Source organism: Leguminivora glycinivorella, chromosome Z (genome assembly GCF_023078275.1).
Source record: "Leguminivora glycinivorella isolate SPB_JAAS2020 chromosome Z, LegGlyc_1.1, whole genome shotgun sequence".
NCBI classification, from domain to species: domain Eukaryota; kingdom Metazoa; phylum Arthropoda; class Insecta; order Lepidoptera; family Tortricidae; genus Leguminivora; species Leguminivora glycinivorella.
The window spans coordinates 16,162,088-16,187,960 of NC_062998.1; the positions used below are offsets into that span (position 1 = coordinate 16,162,088).

The 25,873-nt window shown below is 37.3% G+C and overlaps 2 protein-coding genes and 1 long non-coding RNA gene across 7 annotated transcripts in view; 1 reads left to right on the forward strand and 2 right to left on the reverse strand.

Moving 5' to 3' along the window:
• LOC125240868 (pseudouridine-5'-phosphate glycosidase) overlaps positions 1–25,873 on the reverse strand; it is a 197,260-nt gene that overhangs the window by 72,713 nt on the left and 98,674 nt on the right. Inside the window, exon 8 of one of the 4 annotated variants that reach the window (XM_048149016.1) lies at positions 7,080–7,154. The exons of the other annotated variants lie outside the window; for them this stretch is intronic. Within the exon in view, the coding sequence (XP_048004973.1) occupies positions 7,095–7,154 (60 nt within the window). The 3' untranslated portion in view covers positions 7,080–7,094. Of the gene's footprint in view, positions 1–7,079; positions 7,155–25,873 lie in introns of those variants that run through there. 4 annotated transcript variants of the gene reach the window in all.
• Positions 1–25,873, forward strand: part of LOC125240869 (CD82 antigen-like) — a 106,045-nt gene that overhangs the window by 34,094 nt on the left and 46,078 nt on the right. Inside the window, exon 2 of one of the 2 annotated variants that reach the window (XM_048149018.1) lies at positions 7,664–7,735. The exons of the other annotated variant lie outside the window; for it this stretch is intronic. The gene's annotated coding sequence lies outside the window, so the exon portion shown is untranslated. The remainder of the gene's footprint in view (positions 1–7,663; positions 7,736–25,873) is intronic. 2 annotated transcript variants of the gene reach the window in all.
• LOC125240876 lies at positions 5,291–6,529 on the reverse strand. Its single transcript, XR_007178685.1, has 2 exons — positions 6,465–6,529; positions 5,291–5,467 (listed from the first exon to the last, which is right to left on the reverse strand). It is a non-coding gene; the product is annotated as an uncharacterized LOC125240876 (long non-coding RNA).

Consider the following 25,873-nt stretch of genomic DNA (forward strand, 5'->3'; position numbering starts at 1 on the left):
CTATGAATTTGACACTAATATATAATTAAGTAGGTATTATTTGCTAACGTATGAGTAACTTACAGGGTTAGTTTATTCTGACTATTACATCATTAAAAATAATATGCAAGCCATGCGAAAGTGATTGACTGATAGTTAATACGATGATGTCTACAAATTACTCATATTAAATAGGTACAGTTGAGTTCATAAACTCATTGCAATAAGGTGAAAAAATGTACACATATTTATGAACTCGACTGTATATCAAGTGCCTCCTTTTTAACACGACCTACTAATTACACTGTCATGTGACGCATACTGCATCGTTGCGTTAATATTTTCTACTGTCAACATGAAGTCCTTGAACAGAGAAGGGTCACTTTGCTCCCTCCTAACAGGGAAGAAAAGTCCCTTTTCCGAATGGGTGTTCTCTCTGACTTGTACATTCTATGTCCACTCTTAGTAATTATAACTATACTGATAAATTTTCAGAGGCAATTGACACTAAAGACAGGTAAGGTACAGCGGGGCAAATCTCGACTGTGGGGAAAATGTAACTAATCCATTTTTTCTATTATTACATTATGATGTTGAGTGCTATATGTATCCACTGAACATGCCTACCACTGAGGACACTCTATTTAATAATGCAAACATTGTACTTAATACAAGGAAAAAATGGACCAGTTACATTTGACCCCCAGTCGAGATTTGCCCCGCTGTACTTTATGAGGAGATAATAGAGGGAGGGAAAAAAGGGAGAAGGAAGCATTTCAAGAGATTATCGTCCAAATTACTTTTCCACGATCTCCGTTCACAACAAATCGCAGACCTCAGTACTTTTTATTTCTTTTTCCTCGATGTGCCGACACTGACACTTTCAAAATTACTTTTGTGTTATGAAAAACGAGTGTCTTTTCAACGAAATAATTCATAGTTGTATTGTTTTGTATGATGATGCTTCCTGCCATTCAAATTTGAATTTTGTCATGCTGTCAATAGAGTCAAAAATTCATGATGCATATATACATCACTATTCACTATGCATTTAAGGGTCAAAAGGTAGTTCACAAGACAAGTACATTATTTATATTTAAAATAAAATTAACCTAAATCAATGTAAAATTATTGTAAAATTAAACTTAATATAAAAAATAAACTAAATAAATCTAAAAGTAAACTAAAAGAAATCTAAAAACGGCTCCTGTGGCATAGTACCGCAGACGCTGGCAGCATTTCTTCGCTGGATTGTCAATCTTAATACGCTGAGCGAGGAAGCTCTTCGGTCTCCGGTGGCGTCTCTTAGTCTCTTCGATAGGTCCTTAAAGAGACTCAGAGCGCCAGGGCCTCACGGGCCAGGGTGGCTAGCCGAATGGCACAATCGCTCACGAAACGCTCACGAAACGAAAGTAGATATCTATCTCTATCGCGCTTGCTCAGCGGCGTATCGCTTTCGTTTGGCGTCGGAGAAATGCCATTCGGCTACGGGCCTGGGGTCTCGACGCCGAATGGGATAAAAATATATATAAGGTGCATTAGGGTAATTCCGAATGACGGAAATGCTCGGGTAATTTCGAAAGGGGAATCTTGATATAAGTAATGGAAATAATGGCGACTTTTATGCGATTTTCGAAATTAGACGACTTTCGGAATTACCCTAATGCACCTTAAGTAGTTTAAAAAAAAAATTCTACTCCCGAACTGTAATTCGTCATTTACAGGGTCGTGCATAGATCTTTAAAACCCTACATAAAAGTCTATTCCCCAAAGCCAGCGTCCGCCGGCTTTCCGCGCATGCGCGCAGTATCGAAAAAACTGAAAACGCATTGTTTGGCGCTGTAACCATGGCAACGCATTGTTATAACGATATTGCGCGCGTATGATGATGAACGATACAGTGCAAACCTTTGCGTCAAAATACAGGAAACAGTGTGAATTTCAAGAAAGTTATTCAATAAAACTATTAAAAACTAAGTGCATGGTCGTAGAAAAAGTATTATATGCAACGGTGTTTAACCGAGTCAAAAAATACTCGTGGCGTCTTAATAACAATTTTCGGCTTCGCCTCAAACTGTTACCCACGCCACTCGTCTTTTTTGACCTCCTTTAAACGCCTGTTGCATAAAATACTATATCATGTTTCTGGCCATGCAATGACAATGACACATTGCACTCATGTGCCATATCAGTTAACCGGTGACAGGCGCAGTCAGCAGAGAAACGAGTATTTTAGGAAATAGAAATGCAAAATAAATACAACAAGAACGCACCGCCAAACTGCACCGTCAACCGATAGTTTTTCATTTCTGCGCTCAGTGGATAACGCTCTCAGCAAACGGTTGCCAGTTTGCTATTTCCAGTGTTGTCAATAAAGTGCCCGAGGCGCTCGATACTTTATTGCCGTATATAAATCCGGTCTTTCGATGTTCTGAAACAATTTCAGAATATCGAAAATAAATTTCCGTTAACTTAAATAGTGAAAAGTAATTAAGTTGCTATCGTACAGTACCTTCAAAAAAGACACCTTCCAGGCATTTTATGATGAAGTATATATGTATGATTGTTAATTCATAAACTTCTCAAAGTCTTAATTTAGTAAAAAAGTTGTTTGGTAAGTTCCTTTATCTTAGGTATTACACAACAATGGTTGTGTATGAGTATCTTTATTTTCATTACACGCATAATAATTACCTATCAAAGTTTCAATGAGTGTCAGTTTTAGCCTAAATTTTAAGTGGCCGGTCAGAAACCTGATGTCAATTTGATTTCATTTTTCCATCACTCACCCGTGCAGGCGTGCATGTTATTGCGAATTAGAAGCAGTGTGGCTAAAAATTTAAAAGTATTTATTTAATGTTTACGAGTTATTTCATAAATGACTACCAGCTTTCTAATGTGAAGTTCGCCCGCCTAAACAAAACCTATTACCGAAAAGTGGGCGTATTCCGAGAATTGCGTGTGCCGCTTTACCGGAAGGCTCGTGAAAACCTTACTTCCCCTCAAATTACTTAACCTTTATTCAATATACAACGTGTTATTTTATAACATGCTAATACAAATGGTAATTTGTATAACATGCTAATCCAAACTCCCGTGTCATAAACAACTATTTTTTGACGCGTATTAGTAAGGCTATCGAATTTTGAATTCTGTTTAAAAAATACTTAGAGATATTGTGTGAGTTGGTTCGGTAATGAAATGACCAATCTTTTGCATGTATTGTTTTATTACCTACAGCCTCCCCCTGCCCTCCAACAAATTTGACAAAATGTTTTATACCCAAATACGATATGACAGGCTATTCCAGTTGTATATAATGTTCTATTGGTTCTAATGATTTGCCCAAAGCCCTAAATCACTATAGCATTCTCTTTGCGGATGACGTATCCCTACTCTTTAAATGCCCCAAGAACTATGACGTTGAGTGTGAGATCAAATCAACACTTACACAAGCAGAACAATGGTTGCAAGACCACTGTCTAGACTTAAACCCTAAAAAAAGCAAACTGATACAATTCAAGCCCTATCAAAAACAACCTTTAGACCTAACAGGCTTATGCAATGAAATCGAAATAGAGGAAGTAAACGAAGTGAACCTCCTAGGCTTACAACTGGACACGGCCTTAAATTGGAAAGGGCATATACAAAATTTAAAAACAAAATTTTCGCGCTTCGTCTACGCGCTAAGCATAACAAAAAGAAGCACAAGCATAGAATGCGCGCGCACCGCATATTATGCCTACGCCTATGCCTGGCTTCGATATGGAGTGATCCTTTGGGGAGATAGCGTAAATGCTCACGAAATGTTTCTCGAACAAAAAAAATGTCTGCGTATTATCATGAATGTTCATTTACCAGAAAGTTGCAAAGACCACTTTATACATATGAATTTCTTGACTCTACCATGCATATACATATACGAAATTAGTATGTTTGTAAGGAAGCACATATTTATGTATGAGTTCCAAAAAAGTGCACGACGTCAGAATAAGCTGGCAGCCCCAGAATCTAAACTGACTATTTACAAACAAGGACCTTACTATCAATCAATATTAATATATAACAAAATACCTGACTTTATAAAGGCGGAAAGCAAACTGAGCATGTTTAGTCAAAAGTTAAAGAGATTTCTTATTTATAAAGCTTATTACTCAATTAAGGAATATATGAATGACATTTTTTGTACTGATGTTTATTAATGTGCATAATTATAATAATTATAAATATTGCTGACATATTGTATAGTTGAAATCTTAATTATTGCTAAAACCTTGAATGTATATTTAGTATTTAATATTTTTTTTTTCTTTCTCTTTTTAATGCATGATAATGATAATATTTATATAAACTTAGTATTTAGGATGTTTTTGCAATGCCCTGACAGGGTATCATGTACCTCCTACTTTACAAATAACAACTATGTATTGTAATGTACCTGATAAAGCAAATAAATGAAACTGAAACTGAAAGGATTGGATTGTTAACAACAGATAGGATTTCAAAGGTCCATGCCTTTCTTTCGAGGTTATTTCTGGCTTATCGGCCGTCATGCATAATATTTATGAGGTGTTCTTGTTGACCGGAAGGGCGGGGATATTGCGTGCGTCTCGAGTTCCATCCCACCGGAAGTGCTACCACTTCCGTCCATTGGTATGCGTGCCTACGTGCCTACCGGTATTACCAACAGCAACTCATTATTTGACCTTACGATACGGCAATCAGGGTGAAATTGATTGTTGATGACGGCCCCACGCTATTATTAAATCCGTTGAATTCGGGATATATCAGATTACTTTAAAAAATTGCATACCTAGTTGATTTTCTTTTTTGGCCCTTATACATATGGAAACCTCTTGTCCGGGGGTCTTTAGTGCAGTTTGTAAAACGATAGAAAAAAGAATGGGAGTGACAAGCTGACTGGCTAGTAATTGTTTTGTAAGTAGTAGTCTTTCTTGTAATAGAAACCACAATAAGGTGGATGTACCACTGCTCGACAGGTTAAGGGAAAATATTTATGTGTTTCGTGATATTACGATAATTTACCCATCTATACAAAACATATCCATCTTTTTTGGGAGATGTGACCTTTAACTTTGTTAAATGCAATTAGTTTCATACAGTGATAATATAAAAAAATCTCAAAATTAAATAAAACATAAGTCAATACGCTTGTCCGAATAACTGACTGGTGCTTTTGCTGGCAGTCCTAATAGATGACATCTAAGTATGATTCAGGAAAAACAGTAAAAAACAAGTGTTTTGGGTTAAAATTTACTACAAAATTAAATAATTTAATAAAAAAAACGTATTCTGTTGATAACATTTACTTTTTACGTGTTACATTTATGTAATAAAATATGTAATTTACATTTATGTAATTTCTTTGCTGCCGAGGCGATGGACGAACCCCTTAACACATCTTCTATGGCCTTTTCTAAGTCTTCTTGAGAATATCTCTTCCACTGACCTTTATCAGGCGGCATTTCTGAAAATATACCCAAAGTTTTGTGAAAAATGACATGTCAAGCACTACCCAAAGAAATTATACAGATTTCACTACATTTAACGAGAAAACATATCAATAAAACCGTAAAAGATATACAAAAAACCGGCCAAGAGCGTGTCGGGCCACGCTCAGTGTAGGGTTCCGTAGTTTTCCGTATTTTTCTCAAAAACTACTGAACCTATCAAGTTCAAAACAATTTTCCTAGAAAGTTTTTATAAAGATCTACTATTGTGATTTTTTTCATATTTTTTGAACATAGGGTTCAAAAGTTAGAGGGGGGGGGACGCACTTTTTTTTCTTTTAGAAGCGATTATTTCCGAAAATATTAATATTATCAAAAAACGATCTTAGTAAACCCTTCTTCATTTTTTAAAACCTATCCAACAATATATCACACGTTGGGGTTGGAATGAAAAAAAATATCCGCCCCCACTTTACATGTAGGGGGGGTACCCTAATAAAACATTTTTTTCCATTTTTTATTTTTGCACTTTGTTGGCGTGATTGATATACATATTGGTACCAAATTTCAGCTTTCTAGTGCTTACGGTTACTGAGATTATCCGCGGACGGACGGACGGACGGACAGACAGACATGGCGAAACTATAAGGGTTCCTAGTTGACTACGGAACCCTAAAAACTGTCTATGTGCATGTGATTTGTTTTTTTCAGTAAAGTTAATGTGACTTACAGAAAAATATGCTGATAATATGAAACTGTAAACGATTCGTTTTGGCTACTTTAATCGTGATATCCTGAAAAAACGGCTCGACAAACATTGGGACTTGGAAAATAACGTAACAGTCCCAATAAATGCCAGCCGTGTCGAGTTTTAGACTTGCGACGGTTTTCAGTCCTAATAAATGACACGCTTGTTTATCACAGTAACAATGAACGAAATCGACATTTAATTACTTAAATATCTTCCCGCACATTCTAGCACCAACACAATTATAGAATATGTTCACAACTTACCGTGAAAGTATTTCAAATAAGTCAGCAAATACGAGCAAAGCTTTACCAAATCGCTAACAAAATTGAGAGATTGATTGCTCATGACAATGTCATCACATATATTATTCATTAATTGAAAAAAGTTTCTATATTTTATAATATGGCGTATGAAATGTGAAGGCTACAAACATTTCTCATCTAATAAATCTAATTGCGATGAATGTAACGGTAATCTTATCTTATTAATCGCTATTTAAACCATGGGTGACGAGTACTAGTACCGCGTCGAGCACTAGTACATCCACCTTATAAAGGAAAATTAAATCAAGTGGCAATTACATGCACTATTAGTGAAATAAAAAAACTGATACAAATAAAAGATAACTAAAATAAGTTGAGAGTTTTGCTGTCTTTAGAGTTTGACTCTTGATGTCACAGTTAAAGAAAAGAAATATACTTAATCTACTTTTTTTCCTTGGAGATTTATATGGTCCCCAAGAGTCAGCAAGAAAATAAACAAACAAGGACCGAACAAAGTGCCTCAATGTAATCTTACTCAAGATTAATGTTACAATATAATAATATAGCCCCTATTAGTTGTCACAGACCGGTCTTCACAAACAGCACCCGTTCACGAGTATGGCGCGTATCTCAGCCATCGTCTCCCTTGGCGACCCGATCAACGACGCCACCGTAATTCAAGCTACCGGGCTGTAATATTCAAATAATAAGTCAATAACGAATACCTAGGTGTAAGACACAACATTCCGTGTTTGTATGTTACATAGCTCAAATTGACTAAAACGAGATCTTGGGAGATGTAAAAGGTCCCCGCAGTCAATTATAATTAATGGAATATAATAAAAAATAAAAATTTGGAGGTATAAAGGCTCTCCAAGTGTTAAAAAACTAAAAATAAAAAAATCTTAATTAATTATATAATAATAATTTCTTTCGTATTCGTAACTTACAAGCTGCCCGACATGAGTTGCACCACAGACAAATTTACACAAACAAAAACAAGCTGCGGCGTAGCAGACCCAGCGTTGCCTGATAATTTTATTGGTTTATCAATTATCACATTATGAGCATGGCTTGGTTGTAAATCGATTCTGCGATTCTGAGCATACTTTGGTTGTAAAATTATTCTGCGTAGCGAAGTGAATAACGTGTGTTAAAGTAGTGACAGAGGAACTAATTGGAATATGTGATTTTTGCAGAGTTGCCGTCCTATTTGGACGTACTTTGAGCCATGGCGTGGCTAGTCAGACCTCGGTGCGCTACGTTGAACGGTAAGCGCCGTGAGACACTCTTAATTAATTTTGTAAATCTAAATTAATTGCAAATGGAATGCTTCGGATCGAATCGGATTGCTACAGATCCCTAGAAGTAGGAAAGGAAACCGGAAAAGTGACACTAGTTTGAATGTCTTTCAGAGTTCTCATTTTCTCAACGGACCGTTGTTCCTAATAAATAAATAAGTTAAATAACTCCCCACGGTATCTGTTAAATAGTACAGAAATGGCAATGATTTTGTTTTCGACAGTATTTATACCTCGTTTATTTCAGAATTAGAAATTTGGTAAACAAAGAAGCAGTCGTCGTCAACCTATCTTCTTAGGACAAATATTAGATGTTAACAATTTTAACCAGAACGAGAACATAACAGAGCAAAAGTGCCTCATATAAAAGACCTCGTGCTTCGTGCATTTTCGTTCTCTCTAATGCTAAAAAAAATGAAGTATAGTAACATAATGTTTACTTAAACTAATGATTTTATTATGGGTTACTCTCATTTGGCAGAATAATTTTGAATAATTTTGGTCTGAAATTTCTCACTTTAGTTTCTCTCACTTTTACTTGAATAGGTAGGTAACTGACGTGGTATAAAAAAGGTTTACAAAACATTGGAGTTCCCAGTCGTATTAAGATTAATAATACAGATATTCAACGGATTTATATCGTTCATGATGGGTGGTTGAACAATAATTCACGCCTTGGAAATCCGCTCGGTATTTATAAATAGGTAGGTACCTGAAGGCCGAATGGACAGGTTATTTTGAAACATTTATTTAATTGAAAAGAAAATCAATTCACATTTTTTTGGGATTTATTAGATAAATGTCTTTTAGGCACTGGTCCCACTAAGAGCGAGTAAGCTATGAGCTATCGGCTATAAAAACGAACAAAAGATAGTCGCTCCCGTGTAAATAAAAGAGACGCGATGATAGCGCGTTCGTAGTCGAACTATGAGCGATTTAGCTATGAGCTACAAATCGCTCGCTCTCTCTTTTATTTACACGGGAGCGACTATCTTTTGTTCGTTTTTATACCCGATAGCTCATAGTTTTTAATGAAATTAAATATGTATATTATTTTTTGCGACCTTAATCAGTACCCAACATTTAATATTGTCTACCGGGTGTTGGCTATATTATGAGCAAAGTATCAACTTCTCTGAAGGTGACAATTTTGAAAAATGTATCTAATTGTTTTTCTTCAAAGAATACGCCATCGTATTATAAATTTAAATTGAAGTGTTAACTAAAAATTTGTGTAACTAAAATCAAAATAGGTACCTATAATAATCGTTTAAAAGGGGTGCGTAACGGTTGATATAACTTTGTTTGATATATTTTTAGTGTTAATAACGATCATTTGATATAATTATTGAATCATATAACAACAAATAATGTACTCACAAATTGTATAATTCTTATTTAATATAATGATATTTTTTTCGAATAACCTTTAAATATTATAACAAACTTTGAGTATAATGCTTATTTCCGGTAATAAATAATAGTAAGGTGACGAACCCAATCATGGACAGTTTAAGAAAAAAATTCGCCTGTTTTTGATATTTCACTGATAAATGTAAAAATTCTACGGCTAAGCGTATTAAATCTTGAATGTCCTATCCTTCTTTTACATTTCAAGCGTATTGCAGAATAGATACACCTATTGGTTTCTTCATAGTTAACAAATTAAAACTAGGTGTTTTTTCTCCAATTATGGACGGCAGTTCTCCAGTAATGGATCCCCCATTATGGACAGTGAAATAAATTTAAAATTTTACTTTTAAAGCCAACTGATACGCAATGAGTCAATTTTATACACCATAAATACAATTAGTTTGGGTTATTTTAACATAGGATTGTTTCTTGTAAATTTTGGTTTTGTAAATTGTTCCTTGTCCATTATAGGAGGTACGCAGTTTTTCAGGTCCAGTAATGGACACTCGCAAAATAACGTCATTTCTTTATATCTTTGGAGCAACAAACTAGTATGTTTTATACCTTATCTCATGCTTAATGCAGTAAGTAAAACTCATTCAAGATTACACCGTGCGTTATTTTTTTATTATTTTATACATGAACTCAACTCTCTTAGCAACATTACTAAGAATTCGTCTTGATATTTTTTTCAGTAAACTGGTGAATTTTATCTTGTCGCCAAATCCTTCAGAAATAACCGAATTAATTGAAACTTCAAAATGTAACAGCTCTACAACTCTAGTTTATGGTACATAGCCGTCAGTTTTTAGAAACTTATTTTAGATACTTATTTTTAAGGATTTGTGTTTTTTTGTCCATAATGGCATCACCGTCCATTATGGGGTATTTTACCTTACATTACGATACTAGTGCGAAAAAAAGGAAGTTCGAGTGTTTTAAATCGACACGAGTTCCGAATTTCCTTTTCGCACGTGTATCGTACGACGTTTTTCAGTACAGATGGCCCTCCGAAGTTTCGACCTAGCATATAATTAACCACTTCTCGCACTAGTGCATAAAAAAACACCATCCGTACTGAAAAATGTATAACACTAATTTCTTCTAAAGCACAGTTAGAATAACATTTTTTTGTACAATGAATTAGATCCATCATTTACCAGAAAAGTAGGTTAGGTTAGAACTGTGACCTCTACACACAACGAGCTACTACCAGAAAAATAGGTTAGGTTAGGTTAGAACTGTGATCCCTTAAAAAAATAATCATGAAATGTTTTATACTGTTTGCTAGTTATATTATATACTAGTTGTATAACAATGGATAATTATACCATATAACGGTTATTATAAATAAGTGTTATACCAGATGATGCATAATTGCATACTTATATAAAATAAAAGTAGATATTTGGTTGCTATACCAAACGTTAATTATGTCTAATGAGTGATTATATCCGTTAAATATCATTACATTACACACCCGTTTAAGAGCTACTAAAAAATATTGGCCTATTCAAGGAGTGCAGCTTACAGTAGAATTTTTTGCTCATGTGACAGGAAAAACCCGCTAAGTATAGACAGGCCATTAGGAGGTAGTTAGTCACCTCGTACGTGACATCAAGTACCTCAAGGTGCGTGGCATGTGCTTCACTCTAGGATCAATAACTCGCGAAATGGACAGTTGCCAAGGTGCTAATTGCATTACAAGTATTACGAGGCTCTGCCGAGTCGCTGCGGCGTTGCGTGCATGTGGACGTTGTACTCTTAATCCCCGTACCTACTAAGGGTATTTGCACTTGTTGCATAACTGGCGTAACATTTGCTAACGATTTTATAAGGGATTTCTTACATTGGCTTTTGTAATAGACTTATGGTAATCTTTTTTATGTACGATTTAAAACAGCGAGATAAGCGTTAATGAAAGAGATAACATTTTAGTTTTGAAGTCTTAGTTTCCCTTGAAATACGTGACTAAAGTATTTTCGTAAAGAATAACATACCCTAACCAAGACTCACGGTTAATTACCTCCCACATCTAACATAAAGTTACGTAAAATATTACCTCTAGTTATAATATGGATCGGATAAATCAAAGTCAAAAGTGACGCTTCTGTTTGAAGAATTGTCATTTGACATTTCGGGTCTAGACCTAATATTTGAAGTATCATAACTTCGAATCGAACCATTCGAACTGCTGTAGAACAGAGGTACCATGAGTTTTTGACGTCTTAGAATACGTCAATGGATAGCGTAACAATCACAAATTATAACTACAAGTATGTACTTAACATAAATAAGACTTCAAAAACTTCGGGATCTTATAGTAGAGGCTCAATACGTTAACCGTCAAATGAGCACATAGGTACACCGTAGATGTATGTAAGGCTTGTGTTAAAATAGATCGCAAGATCTAGGACAAATATAGGTGAGGAACAGCAGCCAAGAGGCGGCGTGTACAGCTTCCGTTAGCACATCTCGATAGGGTTAAGCCTCAGCCGTTTGAGCCGATAGCCTGTTACGTGGGCGCTCGTGTCTCCATTGTACAAGTATATTCCTGATAGCACCGCGGTCTCGGGATTACAAACTATTCAAGTTCAACCTATAAATACTTGAGACTGTGCTGTGCATACATTCATTTCAACAAGGCAGGCATATAGCTGGGTATCTTTATTTGACTGCTCATTCCTACAAACCAACCACATTTCAGCCGTCATCGCAACCATGTTTCGCAACCAGCCGGCCTACCATGCTTCCAATTTTATCACTTATCCACGTGGATAAGACATCTGTCACTCTCACACTGACATACTTGCTAAAGCGTGACAGACGTCTTATCCACGTGGATAAGTGATAAAATTAGAAGCATGATACGCCGGCAGGAGCGAGGGAAGAATTTTCCTCCTTTGTTTGCAACTAGTTGCGGTAAACGAATTGTCTTGATAGGCAACCAGTTACCAACGCGTAAACCATTTTGGTTTTTGTGATTGATCCCCCTTTTAAGTAAAGGTGGTGGTGGTGGTGTGTAAGGGATGTAACGTTTCTTGTTTTTCTCTAGAGTAAAAGTAAAATCTGCAATAACGACACCACATATGTACTAGTATAGTTTTAAACGCGATCTCCACAGCTTATCATCAAGCGCATCAAAGTTGTTTATTATGTACTTAAGACCTATGACCACGAGTAGTAATAGAATCAGTTTTAAACAGTATTTTCGTATTGTAAACTCGTATAGATAAGATCGTTTAAAGGCTTTTAAATTAAAATGTCTTGATAATAATCGCCACCTACCTACTTTAATTATGAATTCGTCCTTGGATGCCCAAAATATATAAAGTTCCCCCTATAAAAACCTTATAATATAAAAGCTACTTTAATTAGCAATCTAGAGCAGCTACAAACTTCTAGATCAGCGCACATAGATAAGCGTGATCGTTTAGTCCAAAGCTAAAGGTGGGCGGGCGGCAGGCAGGTACAACGCAGATAAGGCACGGACCGGCGATATTGGAGATGGGTTTTTATCCACGCGATCCGCCCTGGCTTGCTAGCCGAGTGGTATTTCTGCGACGCCAGACGTCGACAGAAATGCAGTCTAGCTCTGTCGCGTCAATAGGCAAGAGCGGTAGAGATAGATAGCTACGAAAGATATTATATCGTGAGCGTTTGTGCATTCGGCTACGGGGCCTGGTTCTATCGGTGACCCCGTAAATATCACTCGAATTTGCGCGCGGCTTCATTCGATGAGGTAAACCCTTTCTAAACGGCTTAACCCATGTTTTTGTTTTGTTTGGTTGGGCACAAACGACTTCAAGGTACTAAATAATACTCTGCGTAAAAAAGAATACTTATAATATTTTCTTAGGTATCTGCCATTGTTCACATATTATTAAGGGACGTGTTTAAAATTAGTTTGTTATGAAAAATACAATGTTTATGGGTATCTAAGTAATAGCTGTTGCCTGCAACTTTCGTACGCGTGAATTAAAAGAACTAGTTATGATACTTATGATTTACAATTTTTTTTTACATGTTACTCGTTTTGCTACTTATGAATTATACATTTTTTCCCCTCACTAGCTCGGAAACACGTGTTTTGTCCTTTAATACCAGCGGGTAAAAACGCATTTTATCCACTAGTGGGTAAAGTAATTTGACCTTGAATAAAGTCAAATTAACTGGTTTAAAATTTATAAAAGTAGGTGAATCTAGTAATAAAGATGATTTACCACCTGTGGAACTACTGGAAGCAGTGATAAACGCATTTTTTGCGTTGTAGTTTCCTCGCTATAGTGAGGGGAAAAGTTTTGTGTTACACTCGGGTGCAAATGTATTTTACTTCTCGTGTGTTAAAAAACACGCAAGTTCAGGATTCTACTCGCTTCGCTCGTGGCTCAACTATAGAGTCCTTTCACTTGCTCGTTTTTCAATTTCACACTCGGCGTTAAAATACAACTTTGCCCCCTTGTATAACAAATAACTATTAAATGTGTCTACTGAGCATTAGCTTACAAAAAAATAGGAGGTGAAAGGCTGTATGAAGTACATCTTTTATTTAAGCTATGAGTGCTATAGCAAAGTTATAACTTGTAACTTCTCAATAACTTTTTCATTGTTTTACTAAATTCATCCCTTAAATGCGAGACAGTTGCGTGCACGTAGCGAATAAAAAGTAAAATACAAGAAACGCAATCTCATTATTGTTCATAATCCTTAAATTGGGTTAAAAAGCGGTTGAATGTTTATAAATTTTATTTGGTTTCAAGGCGCACATTTTATCTCGCCATGTAAATCATTTTACTTCATATACGTATGTGTTACCAACGACGTAGTACAGTAAGTGAGCAAACACATACCTATGGTTGATGTATGTACAATTGTACATTTCAAGAAAGAAGGCTAAGTACCATGATTATAAATAGGTATCGTGTACTTAAATACTTATATCAAAAACCGTTTCAAAATAGCACATTGTGCTATTTATAGCTCGAATGCTATTACTGAATATTGCATTTCGGATTCAGAGTGCTTAATACAATTATGTATAGTATAACCTAACCTAACCACAAAATTAAAATTTTGAAAAAACCCCCGACTGCGACATAGTAGACCGATTTTCATGAAACATGGCTAAGAATACTCCCGACTAACTCAGCTTTCAGACAAAAAAGACTAAATCTAAATCGGTTCATCCGTTCGGGAGCTACGATGTAAATCATCCACAGACAGACACACACACAGACAGACAAACAGACAGACAGACAGACAGACAGACAGACAGACAGACGGACAGACAGACAGACACGTCAAACTTATAACACCCCTTCGTTTTTGCGTCGGGGGTTAAAAAGGATGATAATAACAAATTTTTCAATTGATCATCCTTTTAAGTCTGATGAAAGTACATGCGCCAACAGGGTGAGATGCGTGGAAAAATGTCGGTTTGATTAACGAACATCTTTTACACTTTATATTTTCTCATAATTATACATTTTTGACATTTTCTATGGGATAGTAAAAAATAAATTAGTATTTTCGTGGTTGGTCCCGTTATAGATATAGAGTGCAGTTAATCCGAATGGCAGAACCCTCATAATCGCTGTGTGGGTGTGGGTACAGTACATATAGCTCCACGTTCACGAACTCTCATCAAAACCGGCCCAGATACAGCGGCACGAACTTTCTAGCCGCTCGCAATTCAACAAACTAACTGTAACACGGAACACCGTACAGTCGGCAACGAACACAAGCAATAATGTATTCAAACAGTCTCAACGCCCTCGGTGATTCCACTTCAATACCTACATTTGTTTTCAAATAATATATTTGATTACTTTGACCGATTATGTATATTTACGGATTACCATTATCTTGCATTTTTTTGTCATATTTTACCTTATCAACGCTTGGCAGAATCCTCTTTTCGCAGAATGACTTTTTGCATAAATTTATTGGCATACTGTCATTTTGCAGAATTATTTAAAGCAGAGTAATACAATGGTATAATGGTAAATTGTATAATAGTCGTATAATCGATTAATTGTTTAATCGAAAATTGTGTCGCATTCTATTGACTTGGCATTCTGTCATTTCGAAAAATTGTCGTAGGCAGAATAATACATTGGCATAATGTTGATGCGCAGAATAATGTCACTTATGTTTTATTTATTTTTACATTAAAAAGGGTTTTCTGGTTTACTCACTGTCAACCTAACACGCTCCTCCTCGCTTCGCTCGTCGTCGCACCTAAACCGACTCTGAGACATATAAGATTTCTGTGTCGTGTGAGTATTTTGTCTGGAATAGGGATTCTAACCTAATCTATATTTCTGGCAACATTTCTTTTGAGTAACTATATATTGGGTGATAGACGAGCAAGTATCGAAAAAGGTCGTCGAGCCATAAGTACGCGTGATTGCTTATCAAACTAATAACATAACACTGTCAACCTAACACGCTCCTCTTCGCTTCGCTCGTCGTCGCACTAAACCGACTCTGCCGATTTCTGTGTCGTGTGCGTATTTTGTCTGGATGGGGTTCTAACCTAATGTACATTTCTGACAACATGACAAAATAAATTCGGCGGAACGTCTATTCGGTGCAAAATTACAGTCAGCAACATCAGTATTATGCGACGTAAAATGCTGCAGAATTAAAGTCGACGATATTAGCAGTATGCTATTACTAATTCGGTGAAAGGTAATGTTTACTTTATACAATTTTGCTATATTAAAATCGATAATATTAGTATTCTCCTATCCAGAATTCTGACAGTTATGCTACTTGTACAATTATGCTTGTACAAAAGTATCATTCGGGTAAAAATGTTTCTGCGAAAGCTGCTATGCCAAATGAATTTCGGACAATCGATATTCTGCAAGATAAAGGGAACCCTGTGCACGTATATTGCACTGGTATCTAAGCATCTTCATTTTCGCAAATGCACATTTCCAATTAGAAAGTTACGAGACGACGTGATTCAACATTCCGATTCAAAGAGAACGAGCTTAAAGCTAGCGAATTAAATTGGCTAGTTCGCCGTAGTTCTACCATCGTAACTCGATTGGTTACACTAGGTGAACTAGTTGACGCGGTGAATAAAACAACAGTTCGTTCACTAGGTACGTTTAACGAGCAGATTAATGAGACGGGTGTGATCGCGTGCCGAGCGGCGGTTATGGCGGGCCGGTGACGCGGTGTCTTGGGGCGATAGCGCGGTGCATGCCGCGCCGTGCCACCCCCGCTAAATCCATTCTCACGATTGCAGGCAGTGCAACTCGACCGCAGGTTCGGACCAATTAAGGTGAAACTAGAGTAATTAAACCAAACAAACCGCTATCGCTTTTTCTCCATTAAGAGCTCGCATGAATTTCGTAACACAGGATTTTTTTACAAGTATTGCGAATCGAGCTTGAGGGTGCTGAGGCGGGCATACGAGCGCTCGTCAACAAATCGATCGTATATTTTCTACTAACGAGACACGCTAAAATTAACACTTAATGAACCGGGTAACTTCAAGCAATGTGAATTGAGAGCTAAAACAGCCGCTTGTCAGTTATTTGCATAATATTCCTAACGACTCATTAATTGTTTATAGCAGGATTATAGCTTCTTAGTGCCTTAAAATTTGCACGTAAGATTGCACGCACTAGTTTCTCGAACTAACCATTTAAATCTGAAAGTTTTCACGAAGGAGCCTTAAGTTGCATGTTAGTGTACTTGTAGGTACGTAGTTTGAGGATTAGAGCATCCGGCATGCTTTGCATATATACGTCACAGGGTTCGTTATCTTGTATCCTACGACTTTGCACCACGATAACGAATGAACGTAGTATACCGACCCGGGTCAACGGTCGCGTTTCAAATTTAAATTCAAGTTATAGTGAAAACAAGACGAATCGCTCCGTTTAACGAGCTGCGGTCTTTAATAGCGATAATATTGATTCTTCTACCTTAAACTTAACTTTGGACAATTTACATGTGCCTATAGCCAGGACTTAGATTCGTAAAACGTAACAAAAATATTTTCTGATCCGTGAAAAGATAACGGGCTAGTTAAACGGAGCTAACTCGAGCAGATAGCGTGGTCGCGCGATAAACGATATAATGTCAGGACCTCAGGACGTCCTTTTTGCACTATTTGTAAGTGCCTGTTCCACTTGCGTGTTTTTATATGTAGGTGATTACCGTTTCCACCATCCACTCCCACTGCAACTTAGGGTATGTTTGGCAAAGTTCCAAACTATAAATATCTTATTAATAAAACGTATCAGGTACCACAGATTATGGTATAACCCACGTTTTGTAGTAACTAGTTTTTGAGATGTTTTTTTTTCGCTCAACGATCGGGTATAGCACGGATACATACAGGGGGCCGATTTTTGAATCTCGGCCATTCGATTTCGTGAAATGCGTTCAATAATATCGATTACTACTAGCGATTTAAATTCTACTCATTACCACTAGTTTCAAAATTACTAGCCATCCTTTTCAAAAATAGCATTACGTCGTTTTCCACAGACTTTCGAACGGCGAATTCGAGCGCTCCGAATTCAAAAATCGATCCCGAGGTAATTATAATGTAGAGTTGGCCTCTTAGAGCGCCTGGTAGAGTGATCGCGTCGGGACGGCACAGTATAAAGTGACTTGAGACATCTTTTATAACGAGCTAGTCTCAGTATGAGGCCGAGCACGAGCGCTCCCGATTTTCCCGATCGATATACGCAAAGTATATTCTGCAAAGATTTTAGCCGTTTCAGCGAATTTAAAATACTTTATTTGTGGAAGCTTGATTCTGTTTGAGCAGGATTCCGTTTCCATGCACCGTTTGGACCCGCAGCAATGACCATCTAGTAGATTTATGACAGCTTTATTGAATATAATGATAATGAGATATTCGATAGAATCGAGTTGTGCCTAAGAGGCCACAGTACTGGCTGTTGAAGGAATACTGTCATATTTTGTATTTGGTATAGCAACCGATTCTTTGATATGTTTGTTTACGTTTTGTAAGTCAGTCGGTCAATAACAGTTCTCATGTAAACATTGAATAAATTCCTGGTGTACACTTTCTTGGTTTCCTTGTGCTATAGATCTCTGCTATATAGTGTTAGACCTGTGGGATATCCCCCACAGTCCTGGGGATACGTGAACGGGAGTATCAAGAAGCCAGCTGGAGAAAATGGAGAAGCCGAAGTAGCGAAATGGGAGACAGGAGATTCCAAAGCTAAGTCTGACCTAATTTTATCCATAACTCCGAGTGAATTGAGGCACCTGAGAGGTTGCAAGACATCGCGTGACGTATGGTTAAAGTTAAAGGATATTCATGCTTCTAAAGGACCTGCGAAAAAGGCTACACTGTTAAAAGAGTTGTTGCTGCGTAAATTGGATGAAAACGGCGATTTGAGGGAACATGTTATGAGATTTTTCGACATTATAAGCCAATTATCTGACATGGACATTGAAATGCCTGACGATTTGATATCTATAATGCTTCTGTATAGTTTACCGTCCAGTTTTGACAATTTTAGATGTGCAATAGAATCTAGAGATGCATTGCCAAAACCAGACGCACTGAAAGTGAAGATTTTAGAAGAGGAATATTCCAGAAATCAGAAAGAATGTGTAGATAAGGCACTTCTTGTAAGAGGAAAGAAATCTTCTAAGCCAAAGAGTGGCATAGAGCAACGTCAACGCGCATGTGATGCCCCAGGGCAGGCTAGTTCGAAATTCAATTTTAAATGTTTCAAATGCCATTTACACGGTCATAAAGCCTCGGATTGTACTCAAAAGAAGGAACAACGTAATGACAGTGCAAAGTATGTGTCGAACTCAAGTGATTTACATGATGTTAATTCCAATTTTGTAACATTCAATTGTGTTTCAGATGTTAATGCTGTTGGGAACGAGAATGGAAATTGGATCGTTGACAGTGGGTGTACGTCACATTTGTGTAACGATGCAGATAAATTTGGTACTTCATTACTACCGTTGTCCGGTAAGCTAAATTTAGCAACGAATTCGAGCACAAACGTACAAGGTAAGGGGACAGTTAGATTTTCTTCATGTGATAATGGTTCTAAAACGGAAGTGCAATTGCCAAATACATTATTTGTTCCGGATTTGCGATGTAACCTGATTTCAGTAGCAAAAATTACCGATCAAGGTTATAGCATTACGTTCAATAAAAATATAGCTAGTGTTCAAGATAGCTATGGTAATACTAAACTGGTCGCAAATCGTAAAGGTAATTTATATTACGTCGAGGAACATTGTGGCGTAGTGTCAGCGATTTCTGAGCGAAAGGTTGACGTATGGTCGTGGCACGAACGTCTTGGTCATTTAAATGCGAAAGATCTTGTCCGAGTTTTAAATAAATCTGGCATGAATTTAAAGATGTCAGATGTAACAGAATTGTATGATTGTAAAATTTGTGCGAAAGGAAAAATAAGCAGGTTGCCATTTTCTAGCTCGAGTGGACTATGCAATGAAAAATTAAAAATCAAACATAACGTGAAGATAAACGTGAAGAAAAGAAACGGATCGAGTTTTGAAATCGATAACAAAAGATCGGCAAATACTACAAATCAACCTTTATCGGTAGATGTAGAGTTCCATCCGGCTCAGACTAGTGGAAATCCGGTAGAACAGATCTCTGATCACGAGGATGTGAACCTGAACATAAGGTCATCGAGTGGTTGTGATCCTGAACCCGAGAGAGAAGAGGATATTCCTGTTGAAGCCCGTCAAATGACAGATGTTCCAGGTACTGTCGCAGAACCATCTCAACATGATCATCATCAAGATGAAGTTCATGTTGATGGGGGGAGGATAGTGAAGAGAGGTCCAGGGCGACCGCGGCTGGAGAGAGGTCATGTTGGGCGTCCTCGGAAGATATACAACACAGTTATCGTAGAACCGGATCCTGTTATCATAGAGCCAGAGGTTGTCGTAGAGCCAGAGATTGTCGCAGAGCCAGAAGTTGCCATAGAACCAGAGGTTTCTGCGGAAGAAGGCTTTGAGTCAACTGAGGAGTATGGAGACTGCGAAGATTTCGTTGGAGTTGCCGAGATTAGTCTGAAAGAGGCCTTATCAGGTAACGAGCGAAAAGGATGGAAGGATGCAATAATGTCAGAAGTCAAAAGTTTAATTAAAAATGACACTTTTGATATCGTCAAGAAACCTATGGGCCGAAATGTCGTTGGTTGCCGATATATTTTAACGACGAAGTTAAATATCGACAAGACTGAGAAGAAGAAAGCTAGACTGGTGGCGAAAGGCTTTAGCCAACGTTACGGCGTCGATTACCAGAAAACCCTTGCGCCAGTCGCTAGACTTGATTCGGTAAGATTATTAGTTGCACTTGCAGTGGAACTGGATCTTGAAATTCATCAGTTGGATATAAATACGGCGTATTTAAATGGATTATTAGAAGAAGAGATATATATGAAGGTACCAGATCTTCTTGACGAATGTTTGCAAGATTTAACACGACTGGAGCAGCCAGGTTTATTCATATATGAAAGAGCTAGCAAGTTGTTATGCGACCTGAGGTCTGGAGGCAATGTATGCAAGCTCAAGAGGTCACTGTACGGCCTTAAACAAGCTGGTAGACAGTGGAATATCAGACTGGATGAACAGCTGAAGTGCATGGGATTGCAAGTATCTTTAAATGAGCCATGCCTTTATTTTAAAAATATAGACTCGCAAACTAAACTCTTTGTATTAATTTATGTGGATGACATACTCGTCGCATCGCAAAGAGGTGAATGCATCGAAAATTTCAAAAAGGAACTGGCCGAAAAGTTTGAATTGAAAGATTATGGCATTGCGAAGTATATGTTAGGCATAGAGTTTGACAGATTTGACAATGGGATAAAATTGTCACAACAAAAATATATTGACGATTTGTTAATTAAATTTAATATGGATAAATGTAAACCGATATCTACGCCTATGGAATTTAAGCAAAAGATAGAAAAACCGGTAAATAAGTGCAGTGCGCGTGAACAATACCCATATCGCGAAATTATAGGTTCGTTGATGTATCTTTCTACGGGAACGAGACCTGATATTACGAATACGGTGGCTGTATTGAGTCAATTCCTGGATTGCCCTAACGAGGAATGTTGGAATGCAGCAAAGCGTGTCTTGAGATACCTGAAGCATACGAAACAATATGGACTTATTTACAAAAGACAGGTAAATCATTGCATGGTTATTCGGATGCTGATTGGGGAGGTTGTTTGATAGACAGGCGTTCTTATTCTGGTTATGTTTTCATGTTAGGAGCTGGTTGTGTAAGCTGGAGATCAGAAAAACAGAGATGTGTGAGCACTTCATCTTGTCAATCGGAGTATATAAGCTTGGCATCGGCAATGAAGGAAGCTATATATCTGAACAGTTTGCTTACTGAAATTGGGTTACGTAAGTATGCACCATTATCTTTACATGTAGATAATCAGGGGGCAATATGTCTTGCGAACGATCCAATGTTTCATTCTCGGTCCAAGCATATTGATATAAAGTATCACTTTGTGCGAAGTGTATTAAAGGACAATAAGAGTATTGAGTTAAAGTACTTACCGACCGACTCAATGCTCGCCGACATATTAACGAAGGCTTTGCCTAGAGAAAAGCATTATACGTGCATGCGCGGTTTGGGCATTGCTTGTTAATTGTTTACATTTTTAATAGTTGTTCTTTGATATCACTTTAGTTTGTTGTATGTTTTATTGTGTTACAATTTATTTTGAATATGCACATTAAGGGGGCGTATTGAATATAATGATAATGAGATATTCGATAGAATCGAGTTGTGCCTAAGAGGCCACAGTACTGGCTGTTGAAGGAATACTGTCATATTTTGTATTTGGTATAGCAACCGATTCTTTGATATGTTTGTTTACGTTTTGTAAGTCAGTCGGTCAATAACAGTTCTCATGTAAACATTGAATAAATTCCTGGTGTACACTTTCTTGGTTTCCTTGTGCTATAGATCTCTGCTATATAGTGTTAGACCTGTGGGATATCCCCCACAAGCTTCACATGAGAGGTGATTTCATTTTACAATGTTACGTATTATCAAGTATTATATAGGGATTACATATTTTATTAGTTCGTTAACTACCTGCACACAAACAGAGTTATCTTTTTAATAAAACGTCAAGGCAGCTTTATCGCGAGTTAACAATCGAAAAATTAATTACAGGCTTCACGGATCTATAACACGATAATTGGTTGTAAAAGTTTCATAATCATCGAGGACTATCTAACCTGCTGTAGTGTACATCACGTTAACATATTAGTCAAATTCCATATAAAGTGGTGGGTTAATCCTCGGGTTATAATAATTACATATGTTTTAGGTAGTGGTAAGGGATGTGCTGAAGACTGCCTTTAAGCTATCTTCATCACTCATGACTCACGACTTTTACTACACTTTTACTTTGCTAAGGACCACTTGCACCAACGAAAATGGAGGGTTAACCCACCATTTTATATGGAATTTAACAGATGACAGCCCACTAACCCTGAGTTAAGTGGTTGGTGCAAGTGGGCCTTAACAATAAAAGTGTCGATAACTTCAAACTCCGGTAAATCCATTCTGCTTTAAGGTTGATTGATTATGTAATTATAAAAATATGTCGGATCGTGGGTGTATCATACCAGATAACCAGAACCATTGTCAGGACCTTCTGTAGTTGTTTATGAGAGCTTTTAATGAAATACCATGTTCATATCACAGAATTTACTGCACAAAACCGATTAGGCGATTACACATCAAATCACATCATAGAATACATTCTGCCTGTTATTTGAGGCAAACCGCCGGATTAGACCGATGAATCTCCAACAACGTCAGCACTCCTCGACCATTTTCCCTGCAGATCGATTGACAGCCTCCAATCATCTCTGTTCATCATCTGTTTTTCTATTGTTCTTTTAGACAGTAGCGTCCTCTCTGATGTTTTGGCAGAACTCGCTACTTTTAACGTTTTTACATACAAATATACTTAATTATGATCCTACCTACCAACTTTATTACATTTAAAATTGATTTTACCGGATTCTAAAAAAATAAACTATTGTTGATAAAATGAAGACTAAGTAGAAAAGTTCTTGTATTACTAGCAGGTATGTAATACCTTTTGAAATAAAAATAGGTTCAAACTGCTCTACGTAAGTGACCTTCAGTAAATTTAAAGTTGTTTCAACTTATTTCGGCCTTCAGGTAATGTAATTTACAGGCGCCTAACTAAAAACTGAATTTATGAAGTAATTTGGAATGCCTCGTACGTAGTAGTACTTTGAAAACAAAATATAAAAATAAAAAAGAAAGTTTGATCAGCATCACTATTCTGTGCCTGTTTGTATTTTCGCGATACACGCAAAACTACTGAATGAATTTAAATACTACTAAGTATATAATTATATAGTCCTCCAGTCCTCCTCGCCGATTTCGGCGACGGCGACCTCAGCAACTATGGAGTACGCCTGTTATGGGCCCTAATATGGCTGGCCAGGCCACTACACCAGGGTACTACGTATACTTAGTACTATGAATAGACGGATTCTCGGGATGGTTTAGGTAATATGTTAATATTTTGTTGTGTCGCTAGGGACCTAGAATCACAATGAATCATTCTGGACTTACAGCTCACAGTCTTAACGAATTTTGAAGTAGCGCGAGATATTCGGGATATAAAAATAGAAGTGATGTGTGTGTTCCTAAGTAGTGGTGCCAACCCCCAGGGGTACCGGGGGTCCGGAGGGGTGGGGAGTGGGCGGGCGGACTGCCGGACCCGCGCCTTCGCCCGTGCATGCCTGCGCACACACTAGCACCTTTTGGACATGATTTATGTTAGAATAGATTCTGATTCGAGTTTTGGATTTAACAAGGCTGGAATAATGTAACAGAAACTTTTGTTATGGTAAGGCTTATTTTTGTTACAAAGGAATTTGACTTATAAGTAAAAACTGATCCAATTTAAGGATAGATGACACTTAATATTTCGAATAAAGTATTAAAAAGTCGTGGTAATCACACTAATGTGGTTGGGACAGACTCAGCTACGTTTGTAAGGGTTGGAACGACTTAATGTGCCTTTGCGTTCACACTGATATGATAAATTACTTGATTTTAGACAACCTTAAATAGCAAAAATAGAAATGAATTTGAAAGGGACAACATGATTAGACCCTAATAATCCGGTGTTTAACTTTGGTTCCATTGTGATGATGATACTGATGGTGGCTCGTTTGAGTAGTGGCAGTTCATTGTCGGCGGTTGACCGTGCTGGCTAAAAATAGCTTTGTCCAAATACAGAGACCCGGGCTCTAATCTCGTCAGACAGTTCTCGACTCTCATTAAATATGTAATTGTGGGATAGGCGTTTGTTCCTCACTGTGGCTATCACCATTCCGAATTATTTATTCATTTAATTAAGCATTTTAATTTGTCACTCAACGGGCGCTGCGTTTCGCGGGATGGGGAAAGCCAATAATAATAATAAAATATTACTTAGCAATTATTCTAGAAAAATAATCGGATATAAACTGTTCCTTGCATTCCTGAGCGCGGAAGCACGGAGCGGTCGTCTCACCGGGCGTACGTAGGTTGGTTCCGTACGTATTGTGCGAGTAGAGTAGGTAAAATATCGCATACCGTTTGTTTGTGCTAAATATTATAATTGTTTAGTGCTTATGGTGATTCCATTTTAATACAAAATGCCATAACACACTATTACTACACAAATATATATGCGCAGATGATAACATACATTTAAGTATGTGCATAGTTTTCTATGTTTATGTGCATATGCAGGTATTGATTCAGTTATTTTATTTAAACTTAAATACTATTTATTTGTATGAAAAACGAACCACCTTATACTATTTTTCGTCAAACCGCTCTCCCACTACGTGCAAACGCACCAGTTAAATAGTGGACACCCTACTGGATCGTAGTAAAGAAATAATGAAGGTAGTAGTAGTAACTCACTACTCACTAGTAGTTTGCTAGTAGTTCGCGCCAATATTAGAAACTCGCTTTCATCTTAAACTACCGCGCACCCTTTTGATTTCCATCTCAATCAGACCTGGGTACGTAGCCGAATGGAACAAACGCTGACGAAACGAAACGCTCGTAGATATCTATCTCTATCGCTCGTGCGTATTGGCGCGACAGAGCCAGACTACCTCTCGCGGCGTTTCGTTTTCGTTTCGCGTCAGAGAAATGCCATTCGGCTACGCACGCAGTACTGCGGAAAGAAGAGTTTTAAAATGTCTTCATATATTCCACGACTGTGCTCTACTCGCACAGAAGGCGTCATTTTGATAAAATAATCATGTTAAACGATAATTATCTATTTAATAAAAACATAAAACACACACGTACCTAGCAAGTCCTAACAACACTTCTTAAAATAAATAATAAAAACTATTACTAATTAAACAAATAACAAAATTGCCTGAGCTCGTAGCCGAGATGCCGATCTTTCGGTCCGTGGGGAATAGTACAGTTGACAGTGGTCTCTGTCTATAATCGGTGTACTGCTGTTGGAGTATCTTCCATCATTTTCCTTTTTTTTGTGGTGGTTGTCCTTTTTTAGCTGGGGCTGGCTCTGGTTCAGGCTCGGGCGGTGGTGTAGGTGGCGCCTTTCTATCTGGCCACTTTCTTTTAATATATTCCGCGAGGGG